General features: G+C 41.6%; 1 protein-coding gene across 2 annotated transcripts; it reads left to right on the top strand.

Moving 5' to 3' along the window:
• The first annotated feature begins 4,331 nt into the window (after positions 1 to 4,331).
• On the top strand, positions 4,332 to 17,247 carry si:dkey-43k4.5 (potassium voltage-gated channel subfamily S member 2). 2 transcript variants are annotated; one of them, XM_017711663.2, is made up of 4 exons: positions 4,426 to 4,451; positions 4,685 to 4,772; positions 10,936 to 11,912; positions 16,247 to 17,247. In XM_017711663.2, exons 2-4 carry the CDS (start codon positions 4,694 to 4,696, stop codon positions 16,787 to 16,789), a joined length of 1,599 nt encoding a protein of 532 aa, XP_017567152.2. In that variant the 5' UTR covers positions 4,426 to 4,451; positions 4,685 to 4,693; the 3' UTR covers positions 16,790 to 17,247. The 2 variants fall into 2 exon arrangements, with proteins under 2 accessions (XP_037391012.1, XP_017567152.2); XM_037535115.1 differs by lacking the exon at positions 4,685 to 4,772 and having other exon boundaries at positions 4,332 to 4,451.
• Positions 17,248 to 17,302: the final 55 nt, after the last annotated feature.

The raw sequence follows: 17,302 nt of genomic DNA, 5'->3' as shown, positions 1-17,302 counted from the left end.
TGCAACAAAGTGAAAAATGACGGAGATGCAAGGTTTTGTTTTTTGCATGACTGCAACAATGAGCTTCCTTTCTATTAACAGCTCCAGTCTATCTTCACAGCCCACCTTTACCACTTTTGTTGTTTGTCCGTTTTCTTTTTCCTGTGGCATTTTTGAAAGTCTAATTTGTAGTTTTGACCTAAAAACACTGAAAACAAAATTGTCAAGGTCTTAGGATTGTATTCAGGCTAAACCACCAAATGTTTGCACAGAGGGGGCCCACTGGATTGGCAGAATGCATTACTGCTGGCATTAATTATTTAAAGAATTAAGCATTTAATTTAAGCATTCCAGCAAGCCTAAAAATCCATACATCCATTTTCTAAGCCGCTTCTCCCTCAGGGTCGCGGGGGGCCTAAAAATCAGGTGCAAAAAAAAAAAAAAGAAAACCGTTAACAGTGTCAATGCGTGTACTGCAGCTGTGATGCTGTATCTGTTACTTAAAGTCTTTCTTTCTGTCTTTCTTTCTTTCTTTTTCTTTCTTTCAGCAGTCCATGTCTCAGGACAGCTGGTGAGGAGTGAAGTGTCTAGATGAAATATGCAAAATAGACAAAGTGCAGTCATTCTACTTTCCTGTCCAGCAGTTTTTCTTTTGAATTTATGTTTAAATACTCAGTGTTGAAAGGTTTAAAATACCTGGCCTACAGCTGCTTACAGATGTGCTCCTTCTCTGAGTTCTGAGAGGTTTGAATATGTGCCCTTATCAAAACATGATATATTATCTCTGATATGAAATCACTAGCGGTCACAGTAAGCAGTTCAGTTGCCCAGCGCAGATAATGCCTAGCGTAATCTTAGAAACCCAGAATCAATAATAATCTTGTGTGACCTACATGACAAACATGAGATCCTGGGATCCTCCTCAGTTTGCACTGTAGTTCTAGCATGTGGTTAAACTGGGGTTCTGTATTTGGATGAAATAAGGTAGTATCTCAATGCTGGCCAGAAAACACCTGGCCGACCCCTTGAATGTTCTTCTAGGGGGCGTAAACAACAACAGTTTATCAACAAATGTGATCCGCTTCTCCATGAAGAGACTTTTTAACAAACTTACAGCAAAATGATGTTTAGCCTGACCCAGCTATGAAGTGGGTTGCTTTTCCAACAACTGCATATAAGGGGATATAAAAGAAGGCTTGGGCGTGAATTCAGGGGCATAACATTAAATCAACAGCACCTGACCAAGCCCACTATTACTACACTTTAGCTTAAACATCATCATTAAAATACATCCATCTTATTATGTTTGCATTAATATGCAAAACCATTTATCGTCCTTTTCTTCAGTGATTTCTCCATTTCAGGTTATAAAACAATTTTAGTCTACATTCAATCAACCCTCTAACACTAAAAATGATGGAACTTTTTATTGTAAAAAGTAAGCAACCTGGTTAACTTAAAACTGACCTCACTGAACGTCTGATATTAAGCTGACAGAAAAAAAATTGACTTTTACATTTGTTAACTTATCTGACGTTCAGTGAAGTCCACAAAAACTGTGATGATGTAGACTTGGGCCTCACTGATACGACTTCATAAGAATGCACTGAAGATATCATCCGATTCCAGCTGATACTTGTGACGTACGCCTACTGTACGCTGCTGCACTAAGGAACAAATGACTCAAGCTGGCAGTAAACGAGGGTCTGCTCACTCAGCGATGTGTTGACAGAATTGTTAGAGTGGGATGCCAAGTTATTGGTCACTTTAAATATTACACCTTGGCTAATCGCTGCCAGAAAAGCATGGCGCAATTTTAGCCCATGACACAAACACAACATAAACACTTCCCCAATATGGGGCGAGCCACACAGCCTAGCAAAGCGGAGGAAAAAAAACATCTCAACATTTGTCCATATATGTGACTTTACTCTGTTTGACTAAACAGAACTGCAAGATAAATATGACTTTCACTGTACTGTCCTACTCTGTATCCTTCAGTGCACAGTGTCTGTTTATATGCCAACATTTTTGCCAATCTGATTGAATATATTCCAATTATAGATTCAGACTGAGGAGTTTATTCTCACTCTACTCAACAATCTGATGGAAAATCTCTGTTTACATGCTCGCTACAAGTAATCCGATCTAAAATGATGCGTATGGGTGGAGAACCGCTTAGTGTAGACGTTACCATGACAACAAGCATCATGTGAGTCCAGTCAGAGTGAGATGAGCAGCAGTGAGCAGTGATTGTGTTTTTAACTGCTTTAAAAATATTTCAGACTCAGGAAAGCGTCCTTCACATGTCCTTATTAAAGAAGGCAGAGAGGAAGACGTCGTGCTCTGAGACACATAAACTGGACGTCCGTCCCACCGCCGTGTTTTAAAGATCAGAGCATGAACTTCGTCTCCTTGCAGACCAGTTTCTGCTCTGCCGTGTTGAACGTTATAAGCTTTCACTGTGATGCGACGCACAATCAGAACAGACTTAAACTTTCCGATAGGGAATGTAATCAGATACAGGCGTTTACACGGATATTATTCTTTATCTATTATGTACAGGATTACCCACCTTGTTCAATCGGATAGAAACTGTATTCCAAATGGCCTCGACTGGACTAATCTACTCTGTGTAAGGTGTATACATGGACATCATCTATTCTGAATGAGCTATTAGATTATTAACAGATTATTATTAATATGCTGCAACATAAACGTGGCTAGTGTGCACAGCGCTGCTCAGTTTCTCAGCAGGTGTGATAAGTGAATGAATGAAACAGCTTTACTGGATACTGTCCAGAGATAGAGCTGCCTGTAGAGGCTGCATTTCACATGCTGAAAGTGAACAAATGAGGATCAAAACTATGAAACATACTTTACTTAAAGCAGAAGTGCTTTTCTGACGTAGAACAAAACTGGTCTTCTCCACCGCAGCGCTATTCGATCTAAAGTCACTAATGCAGCATAGCTACATTACCTACATAGCATGTCGTTTAAAATCAGCTAGATTTTAATGATTGAACTGTTAAGGTACATTTTACTTATTTATATTAACAACTACTTCATTCAAAGCAAGAGACTCCGTATGGAATCAGACTCTGTATCGGCCAGTACTGAAAATTATATACTCATACTTTTCCATCAGAAAGAACGAAAAATGAAAATTCTTTTTAAAATGAAAATAATTTGCATTGCTCAAAATGCACATGTACACAAATAGCATAAATGGCCGTCTTTGTATCTTTGTTTGTTGTTAACAGTTTGGGGGGGCACCCCAAAGACCCTTGTGCCCATCATGATCCGCCCCTGATTTACAGAGTAACATAAATCTCTTACTTTGTTTCTCGACAAGCAAACGTTTTTAACCTCTGCTAAGTTCTAAGACTATTAGAGCCATTAGTGTTAAAACCTGATGGTTTTGCTTTGTATTGAAAATTGACTTAGTGGTTACCATTACAGACTACTAGTTTCCTGTAGAACACTTTTAAACGAAGTTATATTATAACTATAACTCCTTCCTCCAATCTAACGCCCTATAAATTCACATCCTCACCTTCCGTTTCCATGACGACCACCCCCAATCTCCCCCTGTTCCTCAGTCCTGCATCAGTCCTACTACAGCTATGAGGGGGTCTAGCGACAGGCAGAAGCTGCACAGAACTCCAGCCCAAGTTCGCCTCAATCAGTCTTCCCTCATACTACCACCACCATGTAGAAACCATGGTCTGAACTCACAAAGTCCAATTAAGAATTCATCAAATGCATCTGGAATCTGTCCCAGAACGCCTGTTAAACCATTAGGTTCCATTAGACAGCGATATCAACCCAGCTAGCAGGGAGCGTTGGCTAATAGTAGTTCTAATAACCTTTTAATCTAATATCTAAAAAGCGTATTAAGGATAATTATTATTTCACATGATGTTCGTATAAAACATGACGGATCATTCGGAGGCTGTTTTGAGAATGTTCTCATCACAGATAATATTACATGATGTTTGTGGAGAACATTCCCAGAAGAACATTCTGGGAACAACAACAAAACATGAACAGAAGTTCCAGCTGGGAACCCATCAGCGAAATACAGAATACCATTACTGAGCACTGGGCACCAGCAGGAACCAACAGAAACTTTTAGTGGTTTCTTTGGGATTTTCCAGCAGGGTAGGTGTGACAGCGGCCACGTGCGCCGCCAACGCTGACTCGCGTGCAGGAATCCACCGTGCAGCGCGCGGGAAGGGCGTCACTGTGACAGAGAGATCCGCTCGGTTTACCGTCAGAGGTGGTCGGCGCGCGGAGGGAGGGTTGGGGGGGGGTCTGCGAACAAAGCTGCACTGGACACAACTGTTACACCGAGCTGACGAACGATTAGACTCGGGGCGTCGAGGCAGCGCGAGCGGTGGCCGGAGGTGCCCGAGGGACATGAGAGAACCCGGAGGAGGAGAGCGCACGTGCGGCGTAACGTCTGCGAGGTGAGTTGCATCAAAGCACGAAGCCGAAGTGAAGATTCTTTCTTGGAATTTTCCGTTCCACCTTAAATGCGCCAGCAGTTGCATTGAAATGCTGCGGCATTTAAGGTGGAACGGGCGAATTCCAACAGGAATCCCAACTTCAGCCTCGCCTTCGACACCCTGAATAACCATGCACGCATATATGCCAATAATTACGATACATGTGATTAATTCCGTGACCTGACGTGTTCCAGTGGTTGACAATGTGGCAAAGAATAATAACTGACCAGGTCGTGAGCAGGAAGAAATACCCCCAATTTAACGCAAAACTAGCCGCAAAGGGTGAGTACTGACCGCTCTCAGTGTCGTGCTGTTTACTTTTCCCTTTTGCTGCCCCCCCCCCCCCCCCCCACCCCCTCAAGCCCCTCAACCGCCCCCCGCCCCCCCCCCCAGTCCTCCTCAGAGCAACATGGCAAAGAGCTCCTCTCTTTAAATATAGATTAAGCTGTACCTTAAGTGCAGGGCCTATGGACTGTCCTCCAGAGAAAAGTGCACTCTGGGGTTTTTTTGCAGTGTTTTTTGCATGCTGTCTAGTTTCTACAAGCTTTCACGTTTAATTATCATTTAATACAGACCTAAAAGGGCAGAGCAGGTCTCAGTCCCAGGCCTGACTCAGCTGGGACCAGACTCATGAAGAGCCTCTCAAGCTGAATCTGATGTACTAAGTAGTAACCTGTGCAGAGCTCTGTGCTCCAGCTGTGCCATGCGCCGCGCAGGAGCAAGGACAGAGGGAGGTGTTTGAAGTTGTCAGGTTAATTACGAGCCGTGAATGTGTTTCAGAAGGGTCCAGAAGTCTGAGTGCACTCGTGAAAACGTGTCAGTTTTGCATTGCGTTTCTAATACGAGACACTTTTTTCATTACAAGCTCAACTGTTTGAACGAAAAATGGAATCTGTTTACATGAATTTCAGAATTTTGCAGCTTTTGGTGGCATTTTACTTCGACAACAGTGTGCACTCAAACTGGAATCCACAAGTTTGTGCAAAAGCCTCTGACGAGTAGGTCGAGTCCAACCGAGAGTCGTCTGAAGACGAGGAATGTCACAGATTTGCTTTACTGTGAACGTTGACCTAGAAATAGAGCAGAATCCTGAATGTTTTGGCTTAAGTTTATTGATACCTTTATTAATCCCATAAACGGGGAAATCCCACCTTCGCATTTAACCCATCTGTGATGTGAAACACCACATGCACACTAGTGAACACACACACACAAGGGGCCAGTGAGCACATTTGCCCGGAGCGGTGGGCAGCCCTATCCGCAGCGCCTGGGGAGCAGTTGGGGGTTAGGTGTCTTGCTCGAGGACTCCTCAGTCATGTGCTGTCAGCTCTGGGGATCGAACCGGCGACCTTCCGGTCACAGAGCCAGTTTCCCAACCTCCAGCCCCCAACTGCCCCCTACAGTCGTGTCTTCATTTTTCTTCGAATAACTTTTCTATTAAAATGTTTTTTCAAAATTTCTGAATATTTTCATTGTGTAGACAGATTTTTGGCCCCCCATTCTGTGTAGACATAAATACACACCCCTAAAAAAGGATCTCTAAGGGCTCTTTTGTAAAGGCAAAGCTTAAACAGTCGCATGCAAAAGTTTGCACAGCCCCATGTTGGTTTTCTAAGTGAAGAACACACTTATGACACCTTTAGTGCACGGTTTCTGTTTATTTGCTGAATTTAACATATTGGAGAAAAATTATCATATTTTTTAACGCACAGCAGCTGTGCGTTAATTATAATGTGCAGTGGGGTCCAAAAGTCTGAGCGCACGAGTGAAAATGTGTCCGTTTTGCATTGCATTTCTAATGTGCTCATCTTTTTTCACTACAAGTAAAAAGTAGAATCTGTTTATTTGAATTTCAGAATTTTCCAGTATTTTATCACAGTGTGCACTCAAACTGGGCTCCACAGGTTTGTGTACAGGCCTCTGAAGAGCAGGTCAAATCCAGCCGAGGGTCGTCTGAAGTCGAGCTTCGGTCGAAGGAATATGAAAAACAAATTTCCTTTTTCCACAAAAACGATCTGAATTTAAGATTCGCTAAAATGTGAATATTGACCTAGAAATAGAACAGAATCCTGAATGTTTGTCTTCATTTTACTTCTCACAACTTTACTTGGTTTAAAATGTTTCAAAAGTTCTAAAGATTTTGAAGGTGTACTCAGACGTTTGGACCCCCACTCTGTGAGGATATATCCCCCCTTTTTTAAAGGCAGGGCTTAAACATAAGTAAGTGAAGAACACACTTAAATATGACATGTCAGTGCACAGTTTCTTTGCTGAATTTAACATATTGGAAAAAAAAATCATATTAAATGAAATATAAATGAAATACAAAGTGTCCCATCACCTGCACACCGGCCACATTTTATGCTTTATTTTTTCCAGGACGTTAGATTCAGTAAATAAACAGTAACTATGTATTAAAATGTGCAGAAGTCTTTGTAGAGGATGTGATTTGAGTGACTGTATATAAAACCATTGTAATGCATAACTGTTTTTTAGCACGGATACTTGATTCTTCTCTATGATGGAAAACCTGTTGCACATGGTTCTTTAATGAACTTCTATGTAGCACCAAAAAGGCCCCTTAGAACCCCTTTTGCCAAGGACGTAACTCTAATATCCTGGGTGACATGGGTTTTAAGAGCTGGTCGAGTTCAGTACTAGTTAAGGTAAGTTTAACATAACCTTCCAGTCGGGATTTGACTTGTATACATTAGGGTAAAGAGAGACACTTCGAGGAAATGTACACATGGGTATGATTATCTGGTCCCATGGGGTCAGAAGTAGGGCTGGGCAATATAATGATATTTGTGATTATTGTGATAAATTACATCACAGCATATAGGATGTCGTCGGTACATCTAAAACACTGACCAGTTGCACGTTTCATTATAGGAGGACCATAATTAGGGCTGTTTAATTGGGTTAGAGCAGTGCAGTAAGTGAAATGCTGAGTAAAAAATGTCTTTGATAGTAGTTATTAAATTTGTGAGATTTCCTTCGGGATCAATACATTGTCTGTCTGTCTATTTATCTGTCTGTCTGTCACATCATTGATTCTTTTAATTATAGTAATAAAATTGTGCATCGAGAAAATATCTTAAAGTTTTGTGATATTGTATTTCTGCCATATTAGCTATTCCTAGTCAGAAGTGTTTTGGTGTCTACAGCTGGTACATATTGAATTACTGTCACACACACAAACGAATCACCTGATTCTGTTTGTGTATAAACTGATTAGATAATAATCAGAACCATCATTGATATGTATTTATACTGAGTAAACGGTGCAGAACAGACAAGCAAGTGGTAGTTTATTTATTAGTTGTTTGGTGGTTTGGTGGACCCACCATATTATTGTTTTTAAAATCAATAGAGTCATAACAGTTTATGTCAAAATACCAGATGTTTAAAATGTGTTCAGCATAGGGTTCTCCTTTAGCAGCTGTAGCCAGTCAGCAGCTTGTCCATGTTGTCCACACACACACACACACACACATACATTATTTATATATATATATATATATATATATACACACACACACGCACACATACAAACACAAACATATATACAAACACACACATACAAACACACACACACATATACACAGACACACACACACACTATTTTTCCTATTATTATTCCTATTTTTCTCCCTAGTTTTGTCGTGTCCAATTCCATCCACTAGTTAGGACCCCCCCGGTCACATGATACCACCGGCACTAGGAGGGCAAACTCAAACACAGGCTTCCTCCGAGTCCTGTGAAGCTGCACCGCATCTTTTCAAATTGACACTATATCATTGGACAGCCGAACGCGCTAAACTCCAGTTCTGTTATGTCAGCTAACAGACGCCTGCACTGACTAACATTGTGCTGGGGAGTGATGGGGGGACAGGGATGGCCTCCTGTCCCCCCAGAGAGAGTGAGGTCAATTGTGCCTTATAAATGCAGAACATGGGCCCAAGACATACTTTTAGCTCTACTACAGAGAACCATTTGAAATGATTGATGTAGAGGTTTGCGCTTCAGTCATGACAATCAACTTCAGACTGGCCAGTTCATTAAGTACATCTCCGAATATCTCTGTCCATTAATTCAGCACCATATAGTTTCACTTTGTAGTTCTACAGTTACAGACTGTAGTCCATCTGTTTCTCTGCATGATACCCTGTTCTTCAGTGGTCAGGACCCCCATGGACCCTCACAGAGCAGGTACTATTTGGGTGGTGGGTCATTCTCAGCACTGAAATATATTTAATTTATTATATTAAAGTACACAATATATGCTGACATTTATAAATACATGTATAAAGCTAATGCAGATGATGTCACACATCGGGACTGTGCCAGTGTCATCCATAATTCATGGACACGATTATGCAAAGAAGAATGTGAAAACATTTTCTTCGACACAAGCCAAGTTACTGTTGATGGTCATTCTTTGTGCTGCTGTTGCTGCCCAGCAGGAGATTTACCTAAAACTGCCAACAGTCAGTGTGTCCTTTTGTTGGTTGTGTAGACATTTATATATAAACAAGCCCAAAATTTGTGCGCACAACTCACAAGTGGCTATACACAACATATTAGGAACACCTGTTGTAACGCATGCAGCCCTAATGTTTTGTACACTGTGTTTGTCTCGCAAGAAAACTGTGCAAAAGTCAGAGACCACCCTTCATCCGTTTAATTTCCACTCAAAACAGCAAGTAAAGAGTTAAAATGATCCATTTGTCAGTGTCAGGAAAAAAAATCAGAAAACATGTTTAACAGAAAATTACAGACAATCCTCCACATCTCAAGAATTCAGTCCAAGAAGCTGGTTGATGATTTTCTGAAGTAATCAAACCTATTCAGTGGTGTTGAGGTCTGGACTCTGGGGTGGTCAGTCCATCGTTCAGCTTCTTTGTTTGATGTGTCCGTCTCCTTTTCTCAGCGAGGTTCTTCTTGATCTGCTACACGTCCTTTCAGACCCACATCGCTGAGTGGTCTTCTCACAGTGGAAGGATGGACAAACACCTGTGGATGTTTTCAGATCTGAAGCAGCTTGATCTTCTCCTCTCTCTCAGAGATGAAAGAGAACCCTTGTGTGGTGTTCAAATCTCTGGGATCCAATTTCAATGTTTACCAAAAGAAAAAAATACTATTTCGAACTTAGATTCCTTGGCCTTTGCTCATTTTCTGTGAAGAACATTTTAACCCATTTTCAGGTCTTCACACTGTTCACCACCCACACATTTGTATTCCACATGTGGTGCTGGGCTGAACCCGCAGGGAGTAAAAGTGTGGAGGTGCTGTGTCCTTCACTCTGTTCTCCTCCCACATGGCCTGCTGTTAGTATGTGTGTGTTTGTGTATGTGTGTGAGGGTGGACAACATGGAGAGGCTGCTGACTGGCTACAGCTGCTAAAACATCTGTTATTTTTACATAAATTGTTTTGGCTGTATTGATTTAAAATGAATAATATGGTGGGTCCACGAGACCACTGAGTCACAAACACATCAAGACCACACAAGGGTTTAGTATCTTTCATTGTTTGAACTCCAATTTCTGATATAGCTCCTTTTTTGTACTCACTTTCTTCTTCATTATGCAAGTTGATTATCTTATAGCTAATATCCTCCGAAAAATCCCCTGATAAGTTGGAATAATTTGTACTTAATGACCATTTTGACTGGACTTTAAATATATTAATGGTGGTCTCTGATTTTTTCCACAATTATGTACAAAAACCTGTTATCTAATTTATTCTAAATGTTAAGTCATCTCTTAATAATTTGACACCAGCATGTTTTAATGACATTACTGTGAAATTTACCAGTTTTCAGCAAGCTGCCTGGCATAGTTTTTACAAGATCTAAAATACAGGGTGATTCAAAACGATTCATCAGATTTCAAAAACTTTTACAAACATGAGGCGCTGGGGAACCAATCACACTCCAACTGTAAGAGAGGGTCATAGATTTTCTGACTGGCTCCTTCAGTCTGAGAGGAGCTGAGACCCCTGAGCAGAGCGTTCTGCGTTCTCCATGTCAATAAGAGTGAATCCGTCAGAACTGTGCAGCGGGATTTTCATCAGCAGTGAAGCTCCAGCAGCTCAGAGTGTTCGGCACTGGTTCCACAGCACTGGATGATCTCCGGAATCGCGCTGAAAGATCCGTGAGTGCAGCAATGCCCGGGATGAGTTTGACTGTGGTGTTGATGTCGTCTGTACAGCTGGAGGAGGTTCAGACTGAGACCTTGCACAATTACATAATAAACTTTATGCTCATTTAAACCGTTTACAGTTCACTGCATTGATCTGTAACGACTTACAAGTGAAATAAATCATTATGAAACCGGATGAATCTTTTTGAATCACCCTGTATAGCCTACCTTCTAAATACATTGATTTGGATTATATCTGTATTTATGCAGCTCTGACAGGCTGTGGTTTATGCTTCTACAGAGAGGTGCAGCATGGTGAAGAGGAATCTCCCCAGGTGGGACCAGGATCCAGAGGATCGACTGGTGAACATCAACGTGGGTGGCCTGAAGCACAGTTTCTGCTCCAGCATGCTCCGGAAGTTTCCAGACACGCGACTGTGCCGCCTTCTGTCCTGTGACACAGAGGAAGCTATTCTGCAGGTCTGTGATGACTATGATGTTCAGAAGAAGGAGTTTTACTTCGACCGGAACCCTGGCCTCTTCCCTTACGTCCTCCATTTCTACCAGACCGGAAAGCTGCATATCATGGAAGAGCTGTGCGTCTTCTCTTTCTGCCAGGAGATCGAGTACTGGGGCATCAACGAGTTCTTCTTGGACAGTTGCTGTAGTTATCGTTACCATGATCGCAAGCTGGAGAGCCATCACAAGTCCTGGGATGAGGAGAGCGATGTGAGCAGTGTGGACACTTCCGTGGATGAGATATCTGACCTCAACAAGGACATTCAGCATTTCCAGGACATGCGTTGTGGTAATGTTCGGAAGTGCCTGTGGCTGACCTTGGAAAACCCAGGATATTCCATCCCAAGCAAGCTCTTCAGTTTACTTTCCATCAGTGTCGTGTTAATGTCAATTGCCACCATGTGCATCAATAGCATCCCAGAGTACCAAATGTATGATGAGAATGGTCAGCAAATTGAGGACCCAACCATGCAAGCTTTAGAGATTTTCTGTATCTGCTGGTTCACTTTCGAAGTGGTGACACGGATGCTTCTAGCCCCAAACCGTCGAAAGTTTTTCCTCCTTCCGCTAAACATGATTGACATTGTCTCAGTGGTGCCCATTTACATCACGCTCTTCTTTGACCTACTTGCTGGTGGCGAATCTGAGCTTGGGAACTTGGGGAAACTTGTCCAGGTCCTCAGGCTGATGAGAATCTTCAGGGTGCTGAAGCTGGCCCGACATTCAACAGGGCTGAGGTCACTGGGCGCTACATTAAAGGTAGGGTAATCAAAATACATCAGGGGTATAATAATAATCTCACCTGGACATACCGTCCTAAAAGTAATGGGACCTAGTCTGCTTAGACTATACAGGTATTCACAGTCAAATCAAACAAATGTTAACCAGTTATATAATGGATCATATCTCCCTCCCACCATCCCCTGAAGAGTGCCCTTCCTGCACAACCTAGTTCCAGCCAGTTTACCTCACCTGCTCCAGATAATCAACCTTTTCCCAAGTCCCTGATTGGCTAGATTAGATGTAATAGAGTTATGTGAGGGGCAGGACTGCTTATTGGATACAGAATGGAACTAAGCGCTGGAGGAAGGTAGTTCTCCAGGACCAGGCCACTGTCATTAACCCTCCCTGATACTGTGTTTCTCTTGGAAGTACATTACACAACACTGTTAGAAATGAAGGTTCTGTGCAGGGACATTTTTCATTCATCAATGTACAAACAGTGTAAATGTTCCCTCAAAGGTACACCCGAGGTTTTAAGGTCTGACTGTGTACCTTAAATTAGTTTTTCCGGGTGAAAAGTTGGTATTTGTACCTTTTCATAACCGAATGTTTTAAAACAGAGCAGTAGAATAAAAGCCTGGAGGCGAGGCGGGGTGTGGAGTCAGTACAGCTTAGAACAGATAATTTCAGTGGATTATGGTTCAGTTATGTTCCCTGACTGAAGGTACTGAGATGGAGCCTTGAGGGTTCCACCCCAGTGCAGTGACAGATTGGTACCTTTATTTCTAAGAATGTATGAAATGAAAATGTGTCAGAAGTGGTTTGAAAGACCAATTTTAAGAAGATTGTGTTCTGTTGAATGCGTCAAGCATTCACAAGCACACAACTGACTCTGCTCTCATTGTGTAGGAAGAATGGCGTAGTCCCCCTTTCCTTATCAATAATAGACAATTATGGGTGCCTGTGAGATGAAGTGTGCAAAATTGGGCAGCACTCAGTCAACCTTTATTAAAACTCAGAATACGTTGAGGGAGACCCCGATTTACAATGTCGCCAAATAATACAGGAATCGGATTGAAAAGTTGTTAAAAAAAAGGCAGTAAAAATGTATAATAATAATAAGTTACCAATAAACTGTTAAATCGATAAACAATTACAATTACAATATAACAACTTATCAAGTAACAGCATTATGGATATATGAAATACATAAACATAAATCAGTGAAATAAAAGAAATTGATGTAAGACAATAAATTGACAATAATAAAATAAATGAATAATAAAATAAATAAAAAGTGAAGAAATAAAAGTAAAAAGTGAAACAGTAGCTAAGACACAGCTAAAACATACTAAAAATCATATTAAAACTTAAGTTAAATCAAATAAAGCAGCGTCAGGCTGATTGGAGGTTGTTCAAATGTTCATGTGACACCAGAGACCGAAGTTTTAGAGTTTCCTGTAGTGAATTCCAGCCACTGGTGCTGGGGCTAAAAGCAGATTTTCCCAGCTCTGTAAAAATCTCGGCACCTGAAGGCTGATCCGGTCACTGGAACGAGTCTAAACTGCATTGTTTACACTGAGCGTTTCTATGATGTACGATGGCCAGTAAGCGATTTATAGATAAAACAAGCCAGTGAGGCTCCCGACGCACAGAGATGACCAGCTGATCTTTTCATATAGTATGCAGTGATGGGTCTGTAGGGGTCACCAGTAATGAATCTTAAGCATGGTATACAGAGTCTAGAGATTTAGGAGTAGTTGCAGGTGCATATCTGTATAATGCGTCACCATAATCCAGGACAGGTGATAATGTTGCTTCAATGATCTTTCTCCTTGTGTGCTTTGGAAACATGCCTTGTTACGATACAGGGAGCCAAATTTTTGTCTCAGTTTACAGGTAAGCTTGTTAACTTTGTTGCTTAAAAGTTCTTTGGTGATATGCCAAGGTATTTGTACTCACTGACTGTTTCGATGTCAAGGTTGTGATTTTAAAAGTGCTAAAATCAATGTTAGAGGCTCTGGAAAACAGCATAAATTTAGTTATATCAACATTTTAAAACTAGTTTATTGTGGTAAAAAGTTAATTTGCAGGACATTAAAAGAATACTGCAGTACCAATATAGTCAGTCGAACAGTATCATGAGTATATAAGTGTACTCTGCAGTCAACAATTGAGGTGGCAATGTCATTTATATAAATATTAAATAATACTGGTCCAAGGATCGAACCTTGAGGGACCCCCTTTGTTATTGGAAGAAGCTCTGATTTGTTCTGTCTTAGGGCCACACATTGTTGTCTATTGGAGAGAGAGTTTCTAATCCAGTTAGTAGCCCTGAGATCGAAAAACAATGTTTTCTAGACTTTTTAAGAGTAGGGAATGATCAGCTGTATCAAAGGGTTAAGAGAGGTCAATGAAAATGGCTGCACAATATTTCTTTTTATCGATGGCACTGAAAAGATCGTCTAAGATGAGAGTAGCTGCAGAGATTATGCTGTGCTTTTCTCTAAAACCAGATTGATACTCCAAGATTTCATTTCTATGCAGAAATGCCTTGAGATGATCATTTACTAAGGTTTCTATGAGCTTGGCTAAGCATGACAATTTTGAGATGGGTCTATAGTTATGAAGATCAGCGGCATCACCTCCTTTGTGGAGTTATGTGTGCTGTTTTCCAGGTATTGGGAATTCTGCTAGATAAAATAGATTAAAAATAATCAGGGTCGCAGATATGTATTGGTACCTCATAATAACAGGTGACTATTGAGAGTGATTAACATTTGAGTAGGAGGGCGTGAACATTATACCATGGTTTACTTTCTCTGACACTGTATGGTTTCACTCAATGCTGGAAACCAGTTAGTACTATAGCAGGGATGCCTAAACCTTTTGTCTGTGGGGCCAAAGTGCAGTCTTTGCGGTGGGACGATGACCAAAAAGACAAACAGTATACACATAAAGAGGTCAGGGAGGTGTCAAATCTGGTTTTTAAAAATGCAGCTATTTTATAACATTGCACAATATTTTGTTACAAAAATATTAAAACACAATTTTGACAGATAGATAAGAATTTAATAGGTTGCATGTATGTCATAGTATAAAAATGTGCTTGTTCTGTCAGTGGGTGATGGGGTGGGGTTAGGGTAACTTTCCAAAGGGCCCAATCAAATGTCCCCATGGGACACTGTCCTAAATGCATTTGAGTAGTCTTTTTTTTTATTGCTGTCAAACTTTTCTACACATTAATTTACTAAAATGTTAGTCTTCTGGGGCCAGATATGATCTTGTAGTGAGAAAACCCGTCTAGGGACAAGAATATGCCCCCTTTAAAGCCCACCCCAATTTCCTCTAGTCTGTATTCTGGACATAAATAGCACAATAAAAAAGACAAGCAAAGCTAGCTAGTGAAAAACTGTCATAAGCTCATAAAACTGTCTTCTCTTATAAGAGGTAATATTTGTTTTTACTGTACTCAAAACACGTAACACACATCTACACGCATAATTGGGAGTTTTCTGGGAGAACTTATTTTTTAGCCAGACTACCTTGCATTATGTAAATGGGCTAATGACAGGCTTGTTCTCCGTAGGGCAATTCATGGTTTTCCAAAATTATGTCATGTGCTTTATTTGTCCAACAAGGGAAATTCATCATTTTGCTGCCTAACTATGCCCGTTCTGGGAGCAGCAAAGTGTCGCCAGCAGAGCAGCACCACTTGGGGCAGTAAGGGGTTAAGTGCCTTGCCTACCTAGTCAGTCCTGGGATTTGAACCGGCACCCACAGATGATGATAAACATGATAGCAGATGAAAATAACTAACCTTACGTCTGGACTGTTGTTCCTTGGGGTTTGTTGGGTGACCATAAAGTGGCACAACAACTTCAAGCCTAGTTAAATGGGCTTTGCTTGGAATTTCTGAGCTGTTGAATTTCTGGCTAAAGCCACATGCAGTAGGTAAGCATCCATCTATCACAACGGCTCTTCAGAGAGCTAATGAATGCTCCTACATTGAGTAAGTTTCTTGTCTCTCACTGTGGGGCCCAAGCAAATGATGTTCTCTTCAAGAATTTACATATAAGATTCAGTAAAAACGTTTTGGAAGTTCAGTGGCGTTTGTGGAACTTTTGAACCTAACATCCGCTCATGTTGAGTGAACCAAAATTTCACACTCAGTTTTGTTTACACAACAATTAATCTATGTTTCCACCCACATTTAGCCCAAAATTTCTTATGGTCATCTCTCATTAGAATTTCTCAGTATAAGATGACATCTGGCCCAACGAGACTTGTCATTTTGGCACATCTCTGGAAGTATCACACATGAATTCAAACAGCTCACTGTCTTCCCTGCTTCATGTTTACCCTTGTAGCACAGTTACAGAGAGGTGGGCATCCTGCTGCTGTACCTGGCGGTGGGCGTGTCTGTTTTCTCTGGCATGGCTTACACTGCAGAATATGAGGAGGATGTCGGTTTGGACACCATACCTGCTTGCTGGTGGTGGGGTACAGTTAGCATGACCACGGTCGGCTATGGGGACGTCGTGCCCGTCACGGTGGCAGGGAAGCTCGCGGCCACCGGCTGCATCCTCGGAGGCACGCTGGTGGTGGCCTTACCCATCACCATCATATTCAACAAGTTCTCACATTTCTACCGCAAACAGAAGGCTCTGGAGGCTTCGGTGAGGAACAACAACAGCAAGAAGAGAATGAGGATGAATGGGCAGGTCAGAGAGGGGGAAGAAGGATCCGAAGGGGACAGTCAGTGTTTGGAGGATGAGGAAGAGGATGAAGATGGAGACAATGAAGGAGGAGTGGTAAACTACAGCTATGTACATCATCCGCTTCCAGTGATTTCATCTCAGTATGAAAGGAGAGCTCCACTCGCAAGAGGAAAAGAACTTGATCAGCTCTGAGGGTAACGCGTCTGCACGTCTAGACGTACAAGCGTCCTAATTGTGTCCTAATTAATTATTGTCAAAATAGGGTCATGACTCATTAGGGATACATTTATACATTTTCTTTGCCAGTGTTTTTGTTTCTCTACCTTATTGATGCATTGACCAAAACATTGACATTAGGGCTGTGCTGTATTGAGTCAGAGCAGTGATGTTGGGTAGGCACCTAGTGGTTCAAGAGCGCAGCGTTTCTCAGAGGTCACTGTTTTACCTTCCCAGAGTCACATACTGATTCAGTAGACCTCTAAACTCACACCTCATTCCATAGCCTGCATCATGCCTATAAGGAAATTTGGGTCTCCTCTGAATTGGGATCCTCTGAATTAAGTTAAGTGATACTTTTCTGATCTCACAACCAGGGAAATTTCCCCTCTGCATTTAACCCATCCGTGAAGTGAAACACCACATACACACTAGTGAACACACACACACTAGGGGGCAGTGAGCACACACTTGCCCGGAGCGGTGGGC

This window comes from Pygocentrus nattereri, chromosome 26 (genome assembly GCF_015220715.1).
Source record: "Pygocentrus nattereri isolate fPygNat1 chromosome 26, fPygNat1.pri, whole genome shotgun sequence".
Taxonomy (NCBI): Eukaryota; Metazoa; Chordata; class Actinopteri; order Characiformes; family Serrasalmidae; genus Pygocentrus; species Pygocentrus nattereri.
Note: the sequence above shows the minus strand (reverse complement) of the source record. Positions and strands in the feature narration are given on the sequence as shown.